Consider the following 23221-nt stretch of genomic DNA (forward strand, 5'->3'; position numbering starts at 1 on the left):
CTGGAAGTCATGTTTATTGACTGTACTTCTCCATTCTTCTTACTCCGACTTCATCATCGTCATCATTCTACTTCCTTTATATACTTTTCTCTTATTTAATTTTAAAAAAATGTATTGAATTTTGCACAAAATAATATACATTGGAATGAAGCTGCTGATATCTATTGAACAAATCCAGGGAAGTAAAAGCCCAAACTTTTTTTAGTCAAGGGTGAACATGAACAAGGAATACACAAAAGAATAAAGGGATGAGATGGAGGCTCTGTGGTCATTACTAGAAAGTAGCCAGCAGTCCTCTTTTTACTTTAATCTACATTTACATTCATCTTTTTCCACTTCTATACATCACTCATCTTATGTTTCCTTCTTCTCATCATCTACATTATTCTTCCTTCACCTTTTTTCCCTACAGTTTTCTCATTATCATCTTCATTCTACTTTTCTTCCTTCCTCGTTTCTTCTTCCTTATCTATCAACTTCTAAATAATCAACTCCTTGAATTGTTTGAATTACAATCCTCTTTTCTATTTAGTATGATTAATTCATTCTTTTTCCTTTATAACTATGTTTTAGGCATAACATTTTCCAATGGAGAAGCATGGAAATCTATGAGGAGGTTCACAGTATCAACACTTCGAGACTTTGGAATGGGGAAGAAAAGTGTGGAAGGCAGAGTTCAAGATGAATTAATGCCCCTTATAGAAAGTTTTAAATCTCACAATGGTAAGATGTATATTTCCATGCATCTCATAACTTTTATACAATCTAGTTTCTTGTCTGTCTCTCTCCAACCCACTCTATAGAATCCAGATTGTCAATCCGCACCACAGTTAAAGAAAAATGCTACTCATAGGAGTTTTACAAACCCCCTTTCACATATAGCGGATGCTTCCACTACGTATTTTAGGATACGGCACAAATTGTCAAGTTTTTGCTTTATATTTGCTGGAAATTTGTATCACATTTTTCTGCACATGGAAAACATCTGCAGCTTCTAAACATATCATTAGGATTTCAATGGTCATCATGGCTGTAAGTTAGCTGAAGCAAAATTATGTCTAAGGTTGATTCTACTGTCAACTGAACATTGTATGAATTTTTGGTTGCAAATGTCTTTTCATATTGAGTTAATTTTTAATTTTACATTTTTTATTTTTTATTCATTTATATTTTAACCTTGTCTACTTTTTTTATAATTCTAGCCAAACCATTCAATACTCACATGCTGATAAACAGTGCAGTTTCCAATGTCATCTGCTCTATTATCTTTGGGAAAAGGTTTGAATATGATGACCCAACATTTCAAAAATTAATCAACTTGTTAGATGAAAGCATCAAACTGGTTGGTACACCCAAAGTGATGGTAAGAAAACTACCAGATCTTATGTCTAAATGTTTTAATTTTTAGAATAGGTTGAGGATCACCTTTAAGAATAATGGTGTCACGACTCTGTTGTCGGGTATTCCCTGTCCCTAATGCTAGGGGCACCCTAGCTTACCTTGTTCCCCGAATTACCTCTGATGGTGAAAATGCCAGGGCCACGTACCTTGACTTAGTTCCTGAATCAGCCCTCAGTCTGTATCCTTCCCCCACACAGGGAAGATTGGTGTAGTAGTGTACCCTAATACACCAACCAGAGTAACAAGGTAACTGGGAGAAAGAAAAATACCAATCATACAAATATACTCACACAAACAACAGAGGTATAGGATGGGGATAAAACCAAAGTAGGAGAAGGAGGGGGATTAGCATATACTCAAAACCTAATAATAGTCTCAGATAAATCCACCAAACGCCTTCTCAAACAACCACTAACCACCATCTCCAACCCTGCAGCAATGAAGCTAGTTCTGATGCTGAGTGTTTGCCAGGGACTAGCTTATATAGGAGATGGGAGTGGCTAATAGTGAACAACTGAGAGCCTTAATGCAAGAAAGCTTCTAGGAGCTCTCAACTGAGCAGATTAACCCCTGCACTGCTAACATAAACCTGCGCTGTTTAATATGAAGGTGAAGTGTTTCTAAACAGTGCAGGAGTAGGAGATATCTGGCTGTTATGAGCTCATTTTCGGGTTTGCCTCTGGCTTCTGGCGAGGGTTATGGAGCTGGCTGTGCTGACAGAGGAGTAGTGAGTTCTCTATCTGGACTCCCTCTGTTGGTGAAGGGAGGTAATGAAGCTGATCTAAATGGCAGAGACCAGCCACCTGAGGAAGAGGACTGTGATTGGACATCAGGAATTTCTGATTGGATTTAAGGCAGCCGACTCCCTAGTTTCTTGCTGGTGATTTCTCCTGACTGTGGCTTCTGGTTTCCAGTTTGGTTCCTGCCTTCTTAAAGCTAAGTTTTCTCTGCTATTGTTCATATGAGTTTTCGCCTGGTTTACTTAGTTTTTGTGTTTAGCCAGCCCTGGCTGGGACTGGGCTGAATCCCCATTTTTGTCTCTGATCAGTTGATCTCTTTTGCTCTGTCTTCAGAATATACCTGAGTGCTGATATAGGGAATTGAAGTCTAGTGACTTCAGGGCCTTTTTCTATCAGTCGTGTTGGACATTTTTTGGCAGGGTTTTTTTGCGTGATTGCAGACAGCAGCTTTTCTTTCCTGTCCTTTCTAGTTAGTGAGGGCCCCATCGTTTGCTCAGCCTATCTTTCTATCTGTTTGTGTTTTCATCTTGTTTCACCGACAATACATGTTGGGGGCTGTCTATTGCTTTGGGGTCTGCTCTGGGGCAGTTTAGATTTTCCCTTTCTTTCTTTAGGCTTATTTAGTTCTCTGGCCGTGATGAGGTCGTCTAGGACCACCGTAGGCACGCTCCACGGCTACTGCTAGTTGTGTGGATAGGATCAGGGGTCTGCAATCCGAAGGTTACCAATCTCTCCGGTTTTCTGGGCTTAGCTAGCTTTTTGTTTTTTCCTCCTCGGTGACCCATTCATAACATCAGGCGCTACGGTCTTCTGCACTACAATTCATATGCAACATCCAACTAGTAATCTGTTTCCCCTTTCTAAAATTTAGTAGGATACTCTACCAGAGAAGAATAGTCCTTCTCACATGCTCACCAAATACAGTCATGACCAAAATTGTTAGCACTCTTGTAATTGTTCCAGAAAATGAAGTATTTCTCCCAGAAATTTTTTCAATTACACATGTTCTGTTATACACATGTTTATTTCCTGTGTGAAAAAAGACAGAGTCAAAAAGAGGCAAATTGGACACAAAACCTCAAAAATATGCAGATCAAAATTGTTGGCACCTTTACAAAATTGTGGGTAAACACCTACCGAACGCTGAACGCATGCACTGTAAGAGATTCCTATCTCTTACTCCAGATTGAGGAGTCCCTGTCCACTTTGAAAAGGCCAAATGTTAAGATTGTACAAAAATGGCCTTCCTCATATCTATGGGCCTGTTTGAGATTATCTGAATGCCTTTTTGACATATGCATTGGGACCTTCCAACGTGTGATGGAGAGATGCTTACAGGATCTGAATTTAGAAGCCACCCTGATATATTTACATGACATAATTACTTATTCCACAACGCTTGAAGACCACCTTATATGGCTGGAGTGGCTTCAAAGATAGGAATTAAAAGTCAAAGCCTGGACGTGTATTTCGTTTAAGCGGGAAATTGAATATCTGGGACACACTATGTCTAGAGCATGAGTATGCCCCACCATGGAGATGGTAGTTGCAGTACAAAAATGGCCAACTCCTATCAACCTGAGAGAGCAGAGTACATTCCTGGGCTGGGGCTAGCTGGATACTAAAGCAGGTTCATAAAAGACTTTGCCAAGATTGCAGCACCAACAAGTTGTGAGAAACAGCAGGTGGGGCCAAGATTCAGCCAATGCAGTGGGGCCCACGGCAAGATGAAGAGTTTCAGACATTGAAGATAGCGGTGATGAATGCTCAAATCTTGGCTTATGCTGACTTATCTCAGCCTTCATGCTATACACCGATGGTAGCCTGTATGGATTGTGGGCAGTTCTGGCCCAGGTGCAAGAAAAAAGAGATAGCGTGATCGCGTATGCTAGTCGGTCGCTGACAAACACAGAAGGCAACCAGGACAACCATAGTTCATTTAAACAGGAGTTGTTGGCACTGGTATGGGTCATGACAGAACAATTTGCAAAAAATTTGTTGAGATCATAAATATATCCTTGGACGTATTACAATACCGTCGCCCACCTGAAGAATGCGAAGCTGGGCGCACTGAAACAGTGGTGGGTCACGAGACTGTCCAAACATCAGGGCAAGATCTCCTACCGGTCTCAGTCCCAGAACATGCATGCAGATACTCTGTCCCAAGTCAAACAAGCAGGTCCGAAGTGGGATGTAGATGAAGAGCTCGAAGGTGATGAGATTCCAGACTTAAGGCAGTTTGCGGCAGCTGTAGTAACAGCACAGTAGTCTAGAGAAGAGTCCAGACCCATTCAGATTCTTGGCTGCTCTAGAGATGAGTGGATACATCTGCAACAGTCCAAACTGGAGTAGGTGAAACTGAGAAAATGGGTCACTCTAGGACAAAAGACTGATCAAGAAGTTAGGACTACATTACCCACAAGCACCCATCCCTTGTAGATTGTGAGCCCTCGCAGGCAGGGTCCTCTCTCCTCCTGTACCAGTCGTGAAATGTATCGTTTAAGATTACTGTACTTGTTTTCATTATGTATACCCCTCCTCACATGTAAAGCATCATGGAATAAATGGCGTTACAATAATAAATAATAATAAATTATAATAATAATACTTGGCAGGTGATGGCTCCAGAGGCATTGGTGGTGCAATTTGCTAAAGAGGCTCATGAGAGAGTTGCTTTCTTCAGTGCAGAAAATACCTTTTGATGGTTGCAATGGTGGAAAAATAGGTCCTGTGCCGAGAGATTGATGAAGCTTGCCAAAAATGTTGACGGTGCAAGGTGAATAAACCCCTGGAACAGAGGATGCCTATTTAGGCTATCCGCACCTCTGCGCAATTGGAGGTCTTGATTATCAATTACTTGATTATATAAATATCTCACAATGGCTATGAATGCTGCTTGGTGTTGACTGATCACTTCACCAAGTTTGCGGTGGTTACCCTCACCAGGGATCACGCAGCCGCAGCTGCAGCCAGGGTCAGCTATTGGGACTTCATTCGTATATATGGGTGTTAGAAGAGAAGTTACTCCGCCCAAGGGGCCTGCTTCTAGAGCTAAGCTGTAGCGTATTTACCAGATCGATAAGTCCCAAACTACACCGTATCACTCACAAGGGAATGAGGCTTGTGAACGCTTTAATTGGACTCAACTACAAATGTTCCGAACCCTGGAAGAGGGCAAGAAGATGAAGTGGCCCGAATTCGTGTCTGAGTTGGTGTAGGTCTATAACAATCAAGTCCACGCAACTGTTTGTTACACCCACTTTATGCTGCTATTTGGGAGGAGTGGACAAGAGAATACTGAACTGGAGCTGAATTCGGAGGACCCCTGTCCGGGCCATAGTTAAAGTACCTGGATCTGAAAACACCAATACCATCTCCAGACAGTAAATTGACTGGTTGAGCAGAAGCTTGGGGAAGTGGAACACTCAAGTCGATGGCAGGTGGACAGCTCCAGTTAGGGGATCATGTACTAGTGAGGGACAAGTGACCCAGAGACAAGCTGGATCACCACTGGGAAGCAGTACCCTACCGAGTAGTGAGGAAGATTCACCCGGATATCTCAGCCTATGAGGTCAGGCCTGTGGGCAATGACAAAGCATTACCCTGGATACCCTGTGGCCCTGTTTCTCTGAAGCAGAAGAGCACACAGATACTAGGTCTCCAATGGGACTGGCCAAGGTCCCCCAAAGGTCCTAGAAGAGGAGGAAGGGTGGCTAACAGTGCCGTTGAATTCACCAAAGGTGCCGATGCTGACCTTGAATGTGACAAAGTAAAGGGCCTGTTACACCAAGCGATATCGCTAGCAATATTGCTGTAACGTCACTGGTTTTGTGACGCAGCAGCGATATTGCTAGCGATATCGCTATGTGTGATACTTACCTCCGACCGGATCCCCCTCTGATTATCGCTGATCACGCGAGAACGTCCTGGGCCGTTTCTCGTCGGCCACTTCCTGCTGGGCTTCCCTTCTGTGGCGACGAGCGACGCGTGGACGCAGGCAGAAGGACGTCTTCATCGCCTTGTCTGACAGGTAAGTAGCGACCCCCGACCACTGCTATGTCGCTGGTGAGATCTGCCTGTTTGGCAGCTCACTAGCGACCACTTAGCGAAGCACCAGCGATCCTGACCGGGTCATATCGTGGTCGGGATCGCTGGTGCATCGCTAAGTGTAACGGTACCCTAAGGATCATATGTTGACTTACAATCTACGATGACTGGATCTCCAAGTACACCAAAATTGCTTCTAGAGGAAGAGCCTTGCAGGACTGAGCAGGCCAACGCCAGAATTCCCCCCCAATCGGTACACCCAAGACAAATTTGTCTGGACACAGATATAGCAGAAAACCCGAGAGTGCACTGAACTGTTGGCTGAACTTGAGTTGCCCATGGAGAAACTTCGAACCAGCAAGGATTCCACTCGACTGAAGACTGGAGAGCTAAAAGGGGAGGAATGTAAGAGGATATTATGATACTCCTGAAGAGCCCTTGCGTGATATGACATAAGTGAGGAAAGACTGCCATCTGCTGGCCGGGTGAAACCAGGTAGAATCAATAGTTACCAGAAGAATTGCAGAGGGATTGAGTTAATGTGCTGCACCTGGTCAGGTGAATTGCATGACAGAGTTTCTGGATATAAAAGCCCTGTGCACCAATCCGCAGGAAGATTGACAGGCTGCAGTTGAAAGCATATGCCACCAGGGTCAAGACCCGGAGTCCCAAACTGTGTTGGTCAAGATCCAGAGGTCAAGATCAGAACCTGCAAACTATGCCTGCCAAGTAGCAAAGGCCAGACGAGCCTCATCGAGAGTCAGCACTCAGTCCTTTCCACCCCAGGCCCAGAAGACATCTGCCAATGGTCAAGCACCATAGATCCAAGTGGAGATGACAATCAGAGGAGCACACTTGTGGTTATAGATGGTCAGTATGAGTAAGTAGAGCCATCACTTCCAGCTATAACGTACGATAGCAGAGCTGGTCTGAGTTAGGACGACAGATGGAGAAGGGGCTGACTGGTGCATGGGAGGTTCAACGTGCTTTAATAGACTTTGTCATACAGACTTGCGGACTAGCGGGAAAACCCAGTCAACCCTGCTAGAGTCAGAATTCAAATAAGAGTCTACTCATATGAACAGGTGGGTGTACCATCTCTAGAGAGAACATCTATATATATAAACGCCTTATCATGTCTGTCTGTAACCGAAATCCCACTGCGCTGTTCGATCGTGGTTGCCAGGCCGCAACCAATCAGCAACAGGCGCAGTCCGCAATTAGAAGGACGCACGCCACCGCTGCCGTCGGGAGATCAGCCGCGCTAGCTGCTGATTTCCTGACAGTTGGCGCAGGTCATCTCGGGGCGTCAGCAGCGACACAGCCGGAGATGCCCGGCGCTAGCCGGTACCCAGGGTCCGGAGGAGAAGAGACTCCTTCGGACCCTTGGTACCATAAACATGTAAAAAATAGAATTAAAATAAAAAATAGTGATCTACTCACCTTCCGACGGCCCTCGGAATCTGTCCCTCCTCTCCACGCTGCCGGCATCTTCCGTTCCCAATACTGCTTTGCGCGAAATACCGCTGATGATGTCCCGCTCTCGCGAGAGGACGTCAGCAGCGTTCTTTGGCGTAAAGCAGTACTGGGAATGGAAGAAGATGCCGGCAGCGTGGAGAGGAGGGACAGATTCCGGGGGCCGTCGGATGGTAAGTATATAACATTTTTTATTTTAATCTCCTGCTGGCCATATTCTAGAGTACCCGATGCTTTAGAATCGGGCCAGCAGCTGGTTAGCATTATATTTGAATAACTTTCTTTGTTATTTCAGTTGTATCGTTAAATGGTTCATTGTTGATTTGCATTGTTTAAAAGCACTGAATGTCTTATAACTACTGTAAATTACTGCTGTGTTTGATCAGAATTTCACCATTCGCTGACTGTTCCCGCCTCATGTCCTCTGTGCGATGCATCCGGTTACCTGCATCCCATATACAGGACAGGACCCGTATACACAACATACACAGCTTCACAATATATACTGTGATAAGGAAAATAGAGTTGAGCTGTATATATGCTACATAGTGTAGAAATATGGAAGTCTATATAGTGTGAATTCCACACTATACAGTCATATGTTAAAGTTTGGGCACCACTATTAATGTTAACCTTTTTTCTTTATAACAATTTTGGTTTTTGCAACAGTTATTTCAGTTTCATATATCTAATAACTGATGGACTCAGTTATATTTCTGGATTCAAATGAGGTTTATTGTACTAGCAGAAAATGTGCAATCTGCATTTAAACAAAATTTGACCGGTGCAAAAGTATGGGCACCTCAACATAAAAATGACATTAATATTTCGTAGATCCTCCTTTTGCAAAAATAACAGCCTCTAGTCGCTTCCTGTAGCTATTAATGAGATCCTGGATGAAGGTATTTGTGACCATTCCTGATTACAAAACAATTCCAGTTCAGTTAAGTTTGATGGTCGCCGAGCATGGACAGCCCACTTCAAATCATCCCACAGATGTTCAATGATATTCAGGTCTGGGGACTGGGATGGCCATTCCAGAACATTGCAATTGTTCCTCTGCATGAATGCCTGAGTAGATTTGGAGCGGTGTTTTGCATCATTGTCTTGCTGAAATATCCATCCCCTGCGTAACTTCAACTTCGTCACTGATTCTTGCACATTATTGTCAAGAATCTGCTGATACTGAGTTGAATCCATGCGACCCTCAACTTTAACAAGATTCCTGGTGCCGGCATTGGCCACACAGCCCCAAAGTATGATGGAACCTCCACCAAATTTTACTGTGGGTAGCAAGTGTTTTTCTTGGAATGCTGTGTTTTTTAGCCTCCATGCATAACGCCTTTTTGTATGACCAAACAACTCAATCTTTGTATCATCAGTCCACAGGACCTTCTTCTAAAATGTAACTTGCTTGTCCAAATGTGCTTTTGCATACCTCAGGCGACTCTGTTTGTGGCGTGCTTGCAGAAACGGCTTCTTTCGCATCACTCTCCCATACAGCTTCTCCTTGTGCAAAGTGCGCTGTATAGTTGACCGATGCACAGTGACACCATCTGCAGCAAGATGATGCTGCAGGTCTTTGGAGGTGGTCTGTGGATTGTCCTTGACTGTTCTCACCATTCTTCTTCTCTGCCTTTCTGATATTTTTCTTGGCCTGCCACTTCTGGGCTTAACAAGAACTGTACCTGTGTTCTTCCATTTCCTTACTATGTTCCTGACAGTGGAAACTGACGGGTTAAATCTCTGAGACAACTTTTTGTATCCTTCCCCTGAAAAGCTATGTTGAATAATCTTTGTTTTCAGATCATTTGAGAGTTGTTTTGAGGAGCCCATGATGCCACTCTTCATAGGAGAATCAAATAGGAGAACTACTTGCAAGTGGCCACCTTAAATACCTTTTGTCATGATTTGATACACCTGGCTATGAAGTTCAAAGCTCAATGTTCTGACTCATGGATATGTAGAACATATGGTGCCTGGATAGACCTCTATTTCTGGGCCCTTTCGGTATCGACCTGTACTCACGTTCATACCGATTAATCAGACAGCTTAACTCAGCCACGATCTCATGTAAGAAGACTCCAGGAAAAGAGGGATGCTTTAACTGAAATTCTTGTATTATGATGAAAGCAGCAGGTAAAAAGGAATATTCTTCAGAGGACATGCAACAGGATGCATACAGATGGAGGGACGATCACAAAATGGAGAATGAAGGAGGGAACAAACATACATCACAGGACTACAGGGAGAGAGTTGGAACAAAATACAGGGAAAGGAAAACTTCTGCCTAGCAACAGATGATGCAACACAAACAATGCAAATATTAAATGATTTCCCAAGTCGTGGGACATGACACTCCCCATCTGAAATCCTTGGATTTCACGATGTCCGTAATTCTTCGAAGTCGTTCGAACCTGAAAAACAAGAGAAAAGAGAAAAACATGTATGCAATAATAAACATGAAACATTTTTAAAGTCCAACTCGTTGTTGTTGACCCGTAGATCACACCGGAAGATAAGTCCAAGACTATAAACCCATCTTCGGATTGGGGAAGCCGGAAACATGCCAACTCTTCCACCAACCCAGCAATCCATTGGAAAATGTCAATGTTCAATAAAAAACTGGGGAATGAGGAGGAATGCTCCCCGCCGTGAGCAACGTCCAGGAGCAATGTTCAGTTCATGTGACGTCCTCCTTTGGCAGTAGCAGCACGAGATCGGTAACCGGACGGAGGAAGGTTCGGGTAGAGCCCCCTTTTGTCACCTTAACTTCTGTCTTACGAGTCTTTCCGTCCTCGCTGGGCATGACCTTGGTGATAAGACCCATTGGCCAGTCGTTACGATGAGCCTCTTTGTCTTTTAAGAGAACAAGGTCTCCTTCTTTAAGATTGGGACTGGGTGTCTGCCATTTGTGACGGTTTTGAAGCAGGTGCAAGTATTCGGTCTTCCAACGGTGCCAAAACACGTTAGCTATGTGTTGTACTTGCTTCCACTGACGTTTGTAAATGTCCTTGTTATCGAAATTCCCGGGAGGAACTGTAGCAGCTCCAATCTTCTGTGTAAGAAGTGTAGTTGGGGTAAGAATCATTGGAGAATAACAACGTGGGACTTGGAGTTGCTCTAAGAACTTCAAGGACTTCTTCCATGTCTCCCACCTTTGCTGTTTCTGAGTCGGAAGCGGGGTGTCCCAATCAGTGTTCTCGGCAGTGAGCTGTCTTAACAGTATCTTGCCTTGAATAGTGATGGATGCTACAAACCCGAGAGGATCGTAGATGCTGCCTATGACAGATAGGACTCCTCATTTGGTAAAGGGTTTGTCACAGGGCGACACTTGGAAGGTGAAGGTGTCCTGTTTGATATCCCACAGTAGACCAAGGCTGCGCTGTGTGGGAGGAACATCAGAACCTAGGTTGAGGTCCTTTAGGTTCGTGGCATGGTCCTCAGATGGAAACGCGCTCATTACCTCTTGACTGTTAGAGATGATCTTGTGGAGTCTGAGGTTTGATGTGGATAGCATTTCCTGTGTCCTGGAGAGTAGGTCAATTGCCTCTTCACTTGTGGGCAAGTACTTGAGCCCGTCGTCTACGTAGAAGTTCTTCTCTACGAATTGACGAGCATCGGATCCGTACTCTCTCTCACCTTCCTGGGCTGTCCGTCTCAGTCCGTAGATCGCCACAGCAGGTGAAGGACTGTTGCCGAAGACATGGACATTCATCCGGTAGTCTATGACTTGATTGTTGACATTGTTGTCTTTGTGCCATAGGAACCTAAGATAGTTTCTGCTGTCTTCCTTCATGATGAAGCAATGAAACATCTGCTGAATGTCGGCCATTATAGCAACAGGTTCTTGTCTGAAGCGGATCAATACTCCAAGGAGGCTGTTGTTCAGGTTGGGTCCAGTTAGTAGCAGGTTGTTGAGAGGCCTTCATACTGCGCACTGGAGTCAAACACCACTCTGATCTGGTTAGGCTTGCAAGGATGATAGACACCAAAGGATGGAAGGTACCAACATTCTTCTCCTTCCTTCAGTGGTGGCGCAGGTTCAGCATGATCTCTGTCAAAGATGTTCTGCATAAAGTCAATGAAATGCTTCTCCATCTCTGGTTTCCTCTTTAGGGTACGCTTTAAGGATGAGAACCTTGCAGTTGCTTGCTGCAGGTTGTTCGGCAACCTCGCTCTTGGGAAACGAAAGGGTAAAGGAGCTACCCAACTGTTGGAGTCATCTTGAACAAATTCTTTGTCCATAACCTTTATGAATTCTTTATCTTCCCTTGTGGGTGCTAACTTGTTGTCTTCACTTGTGGAATCGAACACTGTTGACCCGAGGTTTTCGTCCCAGGGCTGGAGCATGTTCATGTTGTTGAAGGATTCCTGTTGCCTCTTGGTGTTGCTCATTTTCTCTTTCACCCAGTAATGATGTGGGCATGGCTGAAAATGAGTGCTGCGACCATTTGGCAAGATGTGTGTTTTGTAAGAGGAAATGTTATTAGGTCTCTTCATCTTGAGTATGCAAACATTGCCTATAATTACCCAGCCTAGATCAAAGCGTTGGGCAAATGGTGCGTCGTGTGGTCCGTTAATTTGCTGACGTACCTCGTGCACCCGGAGAATGTCTCTGCCAAGCAGAATCAGGATATCTGCGCTGTTGTTGAGGGCTGGTATCTTGTTTGCTATCCCCTTGAGATGTGGGTGATGAAGAGCAGCCTCTGGCGTTGGGATCTCTTCTCGATTGGATGGAATCTGGTTGCACTCGACAAGTGTAGGTAAGGGTATCTCTACGGTGTTTTCGAGGGATGTCGCTATAAGACCACTGGCCCTTCTCCCAGAGACCTCTGTAACACCGCTGCAGGTACCTAAGGTGTAAGGGTAAGCATTTCCCTTTAAGTTAAACATATCAAAGAGTTCTGACCTTGCAAGTGATCGGTTGCTCTGATCATCCAAGAGGACGTACACCTTCACGGCTTTCTCTGGGTGACCGTTGGGATATACGTTCACCAGACAAATCTTCGCACAGGACTTGTCCCAGAGACCTTCTCCGCAGACTTCTGTGCATGAAGAAGATATTGTGGTATGACTTGCAGTTTGAGCTGCATCCTCCCCGCCATGGCTCGTGGTGGGGGAAGGAGTACGTGTAGAGTCTGGACGGTATGGGTGGAGTGCTTGTACGTGATCCTCACTGTCACACTCCATACACTTAATTGTAGTTTTACAGTCTTTAGCAAGGTGTTCAGTAGAAGCACAACATCTGTAGCATACCCGGAACTTCTTTAGAAGTTCCTTGCGTTCTTGGAGCGGTTTCTTCCTGAAGCCGATGCACTTTTTTAAGGGATGTGGCTTCTTGTGGATGGGACACTCACGATTTGGGTTCTCTATCTTTTCACCCTTGTTGCTCTTGCCTGGGGCTGATGTTGGTAAGGGAAGAATATCCGTCTTCTTCACTGAAACTGGACTCCTGCGGTTTCTGTCATTCGAGCGTGTGCTCACGTATTTAGAATTAGGTGAAGCTGGGCCACTGGATTCTCCGTAGGAAAAGCTTGGGTCGTTCTTACGCTCTGCAATGTCTTTTATAAACTCACAGAAGTAGGAGAAATGGAGGAAATGACACTTGATGGTCTTTCTTGTATTTTGACCCTATTGCAGTCCACTTCTCTTGTACATTGTATAGTAGCTTGGAGATAATGGGGTTTACTCCACGAGCAGTGTCCAGGTAGCTGAGGCCAGGTAAGTGGGTGTCTGCCTTGGCCAGCTGGAGCTCTAACAGCAGGTCACTGAGCTCTAGGAACTTTGAACTGTCCTTGCTTGATATCTTTGGAAAACTCTGTAGTCGCTTGAACAGTGCATCCTCTATGGCTTCTGGACTGCCAAAGTTTCTCTCTAGTCTTTCCCATGCAGCCATGAGACCAGCCGTTGGATTACTGATATGTACAGACCTGAGTCTCTTGACACGCTCTGTGGATTGTGGTCCTAACCATCTGACCAGCAGGTCCAGCTCTTCCGCAGCAGTGATGCCGAGGTCACTAGTTACGGTTCTAAAGGCACTTTTCCAACCTCTGTAATTTTCAGGTTGGTCGTCGAACCTTGTGAGACCGGTTTTAGTAATTTCACGGCGAATCATGTACCTTTCGAAGTCGGACATGTCTGTTCTTTCTGACTTAGGATGCACAATTGTAGGCTGAGTGGTGTTGTACATAGGGGTGGAGACGTCTTGGCCTTGAAACATGGGGAAGTATGGAGTGGCATATGCATTTAGTCCAGCAACTGGTTTGGTGGGTATAGTTTCTGCTACCTGCGGAGGTGGCACTGTGCGGTTGTCGAGGGTATAATGACCTGCCGGCATATTGGGTTGCATGTAGGTATTAGCCTGTGGATTTTGGTGAGATGCAGGGTTTTGGCGCATACTGGAATATGAAGGAAGTTCAAGTTTGGGAGCATTGTACTGACCTTGAATGCAGGATTCTGTAAGTGGATCGGCATCCTGGTACTCTGGAGAAGCGTCAACACCATCTGGAGTGTTGGTGATGATCTGCGGTTCGCCATCTTGGCTTAGCACGTAGTCTCTTGTGCGTTCAATAGGGTCTTCTGCCTCCATTTCACACAAACTGACGCTGTCTCTTTGACTCCCACTGATAGCCTGCTCGAGTACCTTTAATTCTGCCATGGCTGTTGCATGCTCACATTCCTTCTCTAGAGCTTCCATGCGTGCTGCTTCAGCGTCCATTTCTGCTCTATTTTGTGCAGCAGCTGCATCCATTTCTGCTCTCTTTTGTGCAGCAGCTGCATCCATTTCTGCTCTCTTGTGCAGCAGCTGCATCCATTTCTGCTCTCTTTTGTGCAGCAGCTGCATCCATTTCTGCTCTCTTTTGTGCAAAGGCAGCTTGTACCTTAGTAGTTTCAGCCTTAGCACGTGCTCTTATAAGCTGCTCAGTAAGAGTAGAATATTTTGATGAACTTGACCTAGATGAACGTTTTGAGTGCTTACACGATTTGGATGAGCGAGTTGATGCATCTGGTGTTCGTGCGATTCTAGCCTCTATCTTGGCTTTAATGTCACGTACAGTGCAGTCTCTTTCAGAATTAAGCTGCTGGAAACCTTGCAATTCGTTTAAAGTCTCTGGGAGATTCAGTTTCTTCAGGAGAATAATGTATTGGTCACTCTTCTGCATATACATTTGGTATGCTGTGCATAATTGTTCTAGGACTCCCTCTGGTGGTAACTCATGAGAAGCAGGCCTTGATACAGTGTCTATGTGACTCAGCACTTTCTTCCATACTGAAGACACATCACTATATAGTTCACATTTTGCAGTCTCTAAATTCTCCATGACTTTCCATGTGGGTTTGACTGTACGTTTTCCCCTTTCGCTAGATGGTGGATGGGGGTCTGGGTCTCTTTCCTGTGCTTGTAAGTCTGGTAGGGACATTGTATTCCTTGCTTCAGACATTATTAGATTGCAGGCAGGAAGAGTGGATGATGAGGGTTATACTTCTCACTGTTCAGCAACAGGAAATACACAGACTCTGCACAGAGTTGATACTTTGTATCTAATGCTGGAGCAGCTGCAGGGTCTTGCGTAATGATGAGAGTTATATTCCTCTCTGTTCAGCTGCAGTGTGGCTTCTATGCACGCTGGGGTCTGGCTGGAACTGGGTTACAGTCTATCTGGAAAATGTCCTTTTCCACTGAGATTCAGCACAGACCTTGAGTTACTGTCTCTGAAGGCAGGTTATTCCTTTTTACTGTTCTGACTCATGGATATGTAGAACGTATGGTGCCTGGATAGACCTCTCTTTCTGGGCCCTTTCCGTATCGACCTGTACTCACGTTCATACCGATTAATCAGACAGCTTAACTCAGCCACGATCTCATGTAAGAAGACTCCAGGAAAAGAGGGATGCTTTAACTGAAATTCTTGTATTATGATGAAAGCAGCAGGTAAAAAGGAATATTCTTCAGAGGACATGCAACAGGATGCATACAGATGGAGGGACGATCACAAAATGGAGAATGAAGGAGGGAACAAACATACATCACAGGACTACAGGGAGAGAGTTGGAACAAAATACAGGGAAAGGAAAACTTCTGCCTAGCAACAGATGATGCAACACAAACAATGCAAATATTAAATGATTTCCCAAGTCGTGGGACATGACACTCAATGAGGTTACAAAACCAATTTAGTGCTTCAGGAAGTCAGTAAAAAGTAGTTAGGAGTGTTCAAATCAAGAAAATGATAAGGGTGCCCATACTTTTGCACCTGTCAAATTTTGTTTAAATGCAGATTGCACATTTTCTGTTAGTACAATAAACCTCACTTGAATCCAGAAATATAACTGAGTCCATCAGTTATTAGATATATGAAACTGAAATAGCTGTTGCAAAAACCAAAATTGTTATAAAGAAAAGGTTAACATTAATAGGGGTGCCCAAACTTTAACATATGACTGTATACTACATACAGACAGCACCAGACTATTTAACCATCTGTACACTATATACTGCTGTATATATACACAACTCTGCATTATACACTATATTAAGACAGCATTACACTATATATTATATTATGATGCGTACATCACATAGGAGACACCATGACTGCTGAACATATATCATATTGAGACTGCTGTATAAGCAATATATATACAGTGGAGCAAAAAATTATTTAGTCAGTCAGCAATAGTGCAAGTTCCACCACTTAAAAAGATGAGAGGCGTCTGTAATTTACATCATAGGTAGACCTCAACTATGGGAGACAAACTGAGAAAAAAAAATCCAGAAAATCACATTGTCTGTTTTTTTTTCATTTTATTTGCATATTATGGTGGAAAATAAGTATTTGGTCAGAAACAAGCAATTAAGATTTCTGGCTCTCACAGACCTGTAACTTCTTCTTTAAGAGTCTCCTCTTTCCTCCACTCATTACCTGTAGTAATGGCACCTGTTTAAACTTGTTATCAGTATAAAAAGACACCTGTGCACACCCTCAAACAGTCTGACTCCAAACTCCACTATGGTGAAGACCAAAGAGCTGTCAAAGGACACCAGAAACAAAATTGTAGCCCTGCACCAGGCTGGGAAGACTGAATCTGCAATAGCCAACCAGCTTGGAGTGAAGAAATCAACTGTGGGAGCAATAATTAGAAAATGGAAGACATACAAGACCACTGATAATCTCCCTCGATCTGGTGCTTCACGCAAAATCCCACCCCGTGGGGTCAGAATGATCACAAGAACGGTGAGCAAAAATCCCAGAACCACACGGGGGGACCTAGTGAATGAACTGCAGAGAGCTGGGACCAATGTAACAAGGCCTACCATAAGTAACACACTACGCCACCATGGACTCAGATCCTGCAGTGCCAGACGTGTCCCACTGCTTAAGCCTGTACATGTCCGGGCCCGTCTGAAGTTTGCTAGACAGCATTTGGATGTTTTGGGAGAATGTCCTATGGTCTGATGAAACCAAACTGGAACTATTTGGTAGAAACACAACTTGTCGTGTTTGGAGGAAAAAGAATACTGAGTTGCATCCATCAAACACCATACCTATTGTAAAGCATGGTGGTGGAAACATCATGCTTTGGGGCTGTTTCTCTGCAAAGGGGCCAGGACGACTGATCCGGGTACATGAAAGAATGAATGGGGCCATGTATCGTGAGATTTTGAGTGCAAACCTCCTTCCATCAGCAAGGGCATTGAAGATGAAACGTGGCTGGGTCTTTCAACATGACAATGATCCAAAGCACACCGCCAGGGCAACGAAGGAGTGGCTTCGTAAGAAGCATTTCAAGGTCCTGGAGTGGCCTAGCCAGTCTCCAGATCTCAACCCTATAGAAAACCTTTGGAGGGAGTTGAAAGTCCGTGTTGCCAAGCGAAAAGCCAAAAACATCACTGCTCTAGAGGAGATCTGCATGGAGGAATGGGCCAACATACCAACAACAGTGTGTGGCAACCTTGTGAAGACTTACAGAAAACGTTTGACCTCTGTCATTGCCAACAAAGGATATATCACAAAGTATTGAGATGAAATTTTGTTTCTGACCAAATACTTATTTTCCACCATAATATGCAAATAAAATGAAAAAAAAACAGACAATGTGATTTTCTGGATTTTTTTTTCTCAGTTTGTCTCCCATAGTTGAGGTCTACCTATGATGTAAATTACAGACGCCTCTCATCTTTTTAAGTGGTGGAACTTGCACTATTGCTGAATGACTAAATACTTTTTTGCCCCACTGTAGGTGACACTGCTTCTGCTGTATACATGTTATGTAGGGGATACTGCACAGCAGTTGCAGTATCACCTATGTATTGTATATATAGCACCCTATATACATTATAAAAGTGATACTGCAGTTATACACAGAGGTTGCTGTATCACATTTACAGTATAATGTATAAAGACTGGTGTATATACATTATGTAGGTGATACTGCTACTGCTGTGTATAATCGCAGTATCACCTATGTAAAATATATACAGCAGAAGCGGTATCACCTACATAATGTATATACAGCAATCTATATACTTTATACAGGTAAAACTGCGACTGATATATATACAGTGGGGAAAATAAGTATTTGATACACTGCTGATTTTGCAAGTTTTCCCACCTACAAAGAACGGAGAGGTCTGTAATTTTTATTGTAGGTACACTTCAATGGGAGAGACAGAATCTGAAAATGAAAACAAGAAAATCACTTTGTATGATTTTTACTAATTTGCATTTTAATGTATGAAATAAGTATTTGATACAATAGAAAAACAGAACTTAATATTTGGTACAGAAACCTTTATTTGTAATTACAGAGGTCAGACGTTTACTGTAGTTCTTGACCCAGTTTGCACAGAATGCAGCAGGGATTTTGGCCCCCTCCTCCGTGCAGATCTTCTCCAGATCTTTCAGGTTTCGTGGCTGTCGCTGGGCAACATTGAGTTTCAGCTCCCTTCAAAGATTTTCTATTGGGTTCAGGTCTGGGGACTGGCTAGGTCAGGGGGGGCCTTGCGAGCCCTGCAGTATTTTAATTCATGATGGCATAGTGTGTTAAGAAAGTGTAGAGACATAGAGTAAGCCCATGCAACTCTACAAGGAGAATGTACCAACTTAGGCTCCATCTACACGCATTTTGCATACATGTTCTGTGTTTTTTTGTTTGTTTTATGCAGATAGAACACTTAATATAGTCTATCGAAAGGGTTGACAATTAATTTTCCCTAGGGGCCACATGAGAGACGATGACTGTTGTGCAGAACGGAACCAATATGCTAAAATTAATTCTGCTCAATATTAATATTAACATGTTAATTATCATTGTTTTGTATTAATATTAATTAAATGACTTAATATTAAGCAGAATTAAGTTAGCTGACATCCCCCTATGTATCATATGAGCCTACACACAGAGCCCTATATACCAACTGAGCTCACACGCAGCCCCATATATACCGTAAGAGCCCCCATTTAGTCTCCTATATACAGTATGAGCCCCCACAGTCTCCTATATACAGTATGAGCCTTCACATAACCTCGTATATACAGTATGAGCCCCCACATAGCCTCCTATATACAGTATGTACCCCACGTGTCTTCCTATATACAGCAAGTGCCCCGCATAGCCTGTGATATTCAGCATATGCCCCACATAGCCCCTATGAGCAGCATGAGCCCCCACATAGCCTGTTATGTATAGCATGTGCCCCACATAGTCCCCCTATGTACAGTATGAGCCTCACATAGCCTCCTATATACAGTATGTACCCACGTATCCTCCCATATACAGCAAGTGCCCCATATAGCCTGTGATATTCACCATATGCCCCACATAGCCCCCTATAAGCTGCATGAGTCCTCACGTAGCCTCTTATATATAGCATGTGCCCCACATAGTCCCCCTATGTACAGTATGAGCCCCACATAGCTCCCTATATATAGTATGTACCCACATATCCTCCCATATACAGCAAGTGCCCCACATAGCCGGTTATATATAGCATGTGCCCCACATAGTCCCCCTATGTACAGTATGAGCCTCACATAGCCTCCTATATACAGTATGTACCCACGTATCCTCCCATATACAGCAAGTGCCCCACATAGCCTGTGATATTCACCATATGCCCCACATAGCCCCCTATAAGCTGCATGAGTCCTCACGTAGCCTCTTATATATAGCATGTGCCCCACATAGTCCCCCTATGTACACTATGAGCCCCACATATCTCCTTATATATAGTATGAGCCCCACACAGCCTCTTATATGTAGCATGAAATTCACATAAATTCTTTTATACAGCATGAGCCCTCTACATACAGTATAAGCACCACACAGCCCCCAATATACATGCAAATATCCCATACACATGAAGAAAAAGCAATAACACGTACACACTTTGCACTGTTCCCCTGACTCTCTGCCTCTGCTCTCCCTGACTCTTTGCAGTACACAGCTGACGCGATGAAATGACATAATCGCAACTGCTGGCTGACATGCTGATTGGTGGAAGATGGAGCCAGCGGCCCGTACTCCACCAATTTATTTATCACTGTCTGCATCTTGAGGATGCAGAGAGCAGTGACAGCGGCTGGTGGGGGAAGGAATGGTGTGGCCAGGTCTTTGCCCAGGTCTGGACTATGTAGTTTTTCACATATCATGTCCAATTTTAATCCAATTTGCAGAACAAACTGATACATTTATTTGAATGGGTGCAGCTGTGTTGCATCTGTGCGCTGTCTGATTTTCATTGACTAAGGCCGGGGTCACACTTACAAGTACGATGCAAGAAACTCGCGCATCAATACCCGGCACTGCCACCGGCACTTGGGACCGGAGTGTGCAGCTGTATGTATTTCTATGCAGCCGCACACTCCGGTCCCGAGTGCCAGCGGCACTGCCGGGTATTAGTGCACGAGTCTCTCGCATCGTACTCGCAGGTGTGACCCCGGCCTATGACTAAGTTCACACTGGCCATTTTTGCAGCGTTTTTTTCTGCAGTAAAATCTAAGTGCTTGGCAGGAAAGAAGCTGAGGCAAAAATGCAGGTTTTGCTGAATTTTTTTGCGGCTGTTGTGGTGTGTTTTTTCTCTTTGTTTTTTTTCCATTCAATTCAATGGGTGCAAAACGCTGAAAAAAACGTTGAAAGGAGTGACACGCTCTATGTCCAAAAAAAACCATGCATAGCACAAAATACTGATGACAAAAAAAACAATGTGTGTGCATGAGATTTCTGAAATCTCATAGGCTTTGCTGGTACTGTGGAAAAACAGCTGAAAATTAGCATAAAAAAAACTCAGCAAAAATGCCCAGTGTGAACTTATCCTTATGCTGGTAGAAACTTAGGAAACCTCAATCATTATTTTCCTCATGAGAAAAATGGGTGACACACATGATTGGTAAAAGAACATCCACACAGACCAATAACAGATAAAAATCAGATCCACTAAACTGAAGACAAGTGTGCTGAACAAAATAAAAAACTAAATGGGGCCCAATTCACAAACTATGCTTTACTGGATTCTAACCTAGGTTCCCAGTGATGAATGGTGGAGCGCTAACCACTGACTGGCCCAGCTGCTCCCGATTTACACTTTTACTGTACTGATCTGTACTTTTTGTTGCAAGAACATCTAAAGAGGAATTGTTGATTTCCACAGCTGTATAATTATTATCCCTTCCTCGGATCACTCCTTGGCCTACATAAGAAAGTAAAGCAGAACATACAGGATCTGAAGAGTTTTATTTCCCAATGTTCGATGAAACGACGATTGGATTTAGATGCAAATGACATCACAGGATATATCGATGCATATCTTCTGAAACAGGAACAGGTGCGTCACTTTCTTATATGGTGCATATTACTAATACTGGGAACATCTGAGCCTTTTACTATCCAGTTGGTCAGTGCTCAAAACATTATATTATAGCAACAGCACAATCATATTCATAGTAAGCCTTGTGCAGAGAGCAGGAGCACTGATCTCTTGGCCACTGCAAGGCTTGTTCAAGACGAGGAGCAACAGACCAAACTACAATATTTCTCACACTATAGGATATATGAAGATATATATAGTAAAGTGTACCTTACTATAACGCTACAAGTTTAAACAGCAGAAAATAGAGAAAAAAAAGAAATATTTACTACTAATTAAAACCGTCTTTACAGCACGCACATTATGGACATTCTCTGCATATATACACAACACTGCTACATGCACACTCAACTCTGCTGTATATATACGTGGGTCGCCCTCACACCCAGGGCAGCGGGGTACTCGGTACCGGGCCGGTGTCAAGGGGAATGTGTCACAGCAGCAGTGACCCAGTTCGTGGCCCTGGGCGCCCAATATCAATGACGGTGATGTTAATGGTGTTAAAGTTTATATGAATAATTTGTGACGCCACCCGTGGTGTTTGGCAAGGGAGATGGTAAGCCAACGCTGTATACAGATCCGCTGGGACTGATGGTGTGGTGCAGCAGAGATGGTATAGCTCCCCACAGGTGGAGCTGTAGTCCCAGGGCAGTGTAGGTGCAATGGATGAGGAGAGGCGCAGAATGGTATGGAGGCTGATACCCAGGTGTAGTGGTGTGGGAATAACTGGAGGACACCAGAGTATGCGGTTCCAAAGCTTTACTCACTGTTTGCAGTTCACACAACTGCCTGCCTCCGTACTGTGTTCTCCAGGTCAGGGCTCCAGCCAACCTCCAGGCAGGATAGGATTCTCCCTTCCACACTCCGCCAACATGTACCTTACTGAACGACTCCTCCAATGCGCCTTTAGGTGCGAAGCACTCCAGTACTTAGTTACCCTGGAATGCCTCTCTCTAGGTGTTCCTAGTCTTTACTTGTATGACAGACAGCTGTAGCCTGCTTCGGGGACTCCTCACTAAGTCCCGGCTCTCTATTCAATTGCTGTTGTGTCCCAAGTCTATGATGGGAGCAACACGTTAGCGGCTCACTACTCCTCCGGTGTCTGTTGCCGGACATAAAGATCCAATCAACCTCGGGGACCGGGCCCCGGCCTTTGCGCTCTCTGGACTGGAAGGGTTCTCTATCTTTCTTCAACCAGCTTCCCACCATCCTTCTATTCTCCTTCGTTCCGATCTGTTCTCTCTCTTATCGAAGGTTAGGTTATCAATCTTATCAGTCTCTTTCTCTGGTCTTTCTCGTGCCAGCAGCCCAGATCACTGGGACCTGCTGCAGCACGTCCCTCAGACATCCATCTTCTCTCTTCTCTCTCCTCTAACCAACTGCCAACTAACTTTCACTCTTCCCACTCTTTTGTATCATCTCACTCCACCCGCCTCCCAGCACATCTCGTGTTAGGAAGCAGGGTTCCCCGAGGGGTGATCTGCTAACCCCAAGCCTGAAGCTGTTAGGTGGCCCCACAGAACTATCCTGTGTGTGGAATGCAGGTGTGGAGTGTGGTCAGGAGTTCCCACCTTACCTGGATGGTGGGGCACTACACCTTAGGAGTGTCAGGAACACCGCCCTGTACTTGCTCACTGAGCCAGTGCGCGTGTCCTGAGTGTCAGGATCCTGTCAGCGCCGGCGTGCA

The 23221-nt window shown here is 44.3% G+C and overlaps 1 protein-coding gene across 1 annotated transcript in view; it reads left to right on the forward strand.

The window, feature by feature from the left end:
* Window positions 1-23221, forward strand: part of LOC141047819 (cytochrome P450 2K1-like) — a 72709-nt gene that overhangs the window by 9860 nt on the left and 39628 nt on the right. Inside the window, exons 3-5 of the mRNA XM_073543144.1 lie at window positions 574-723; window positions 1203-1363; window positions 21319-21492. Coding sequence (XP_073399245.1) covers window positions 574-723; window positions 1203-1363; window positions 21319-21492 — 485 coding nt within the window. The remainder of the gene's footprint in view (window positions 1-573; window positions 724-1202; window positions 1364-21318; window positions 21493-23221) is intronic.

Source organism: Dendrobates tinctorius, unplaced genomic scaffold (assembly GCF_039654945.1).
Source record: "Dendrobates tinctorius isolate UK_male_01 unplaced genomic scaffold, ASM3965494v1 ptg000129l, whole genome shotgun sequence".
Taxonomy (NCBI): domain Eukaryota; kingdom Metazoa; phylum Chordata; class Amphibia; order Anura; family Dendrobatidae; genus Dendrobates; species Dendrobates tinctorius.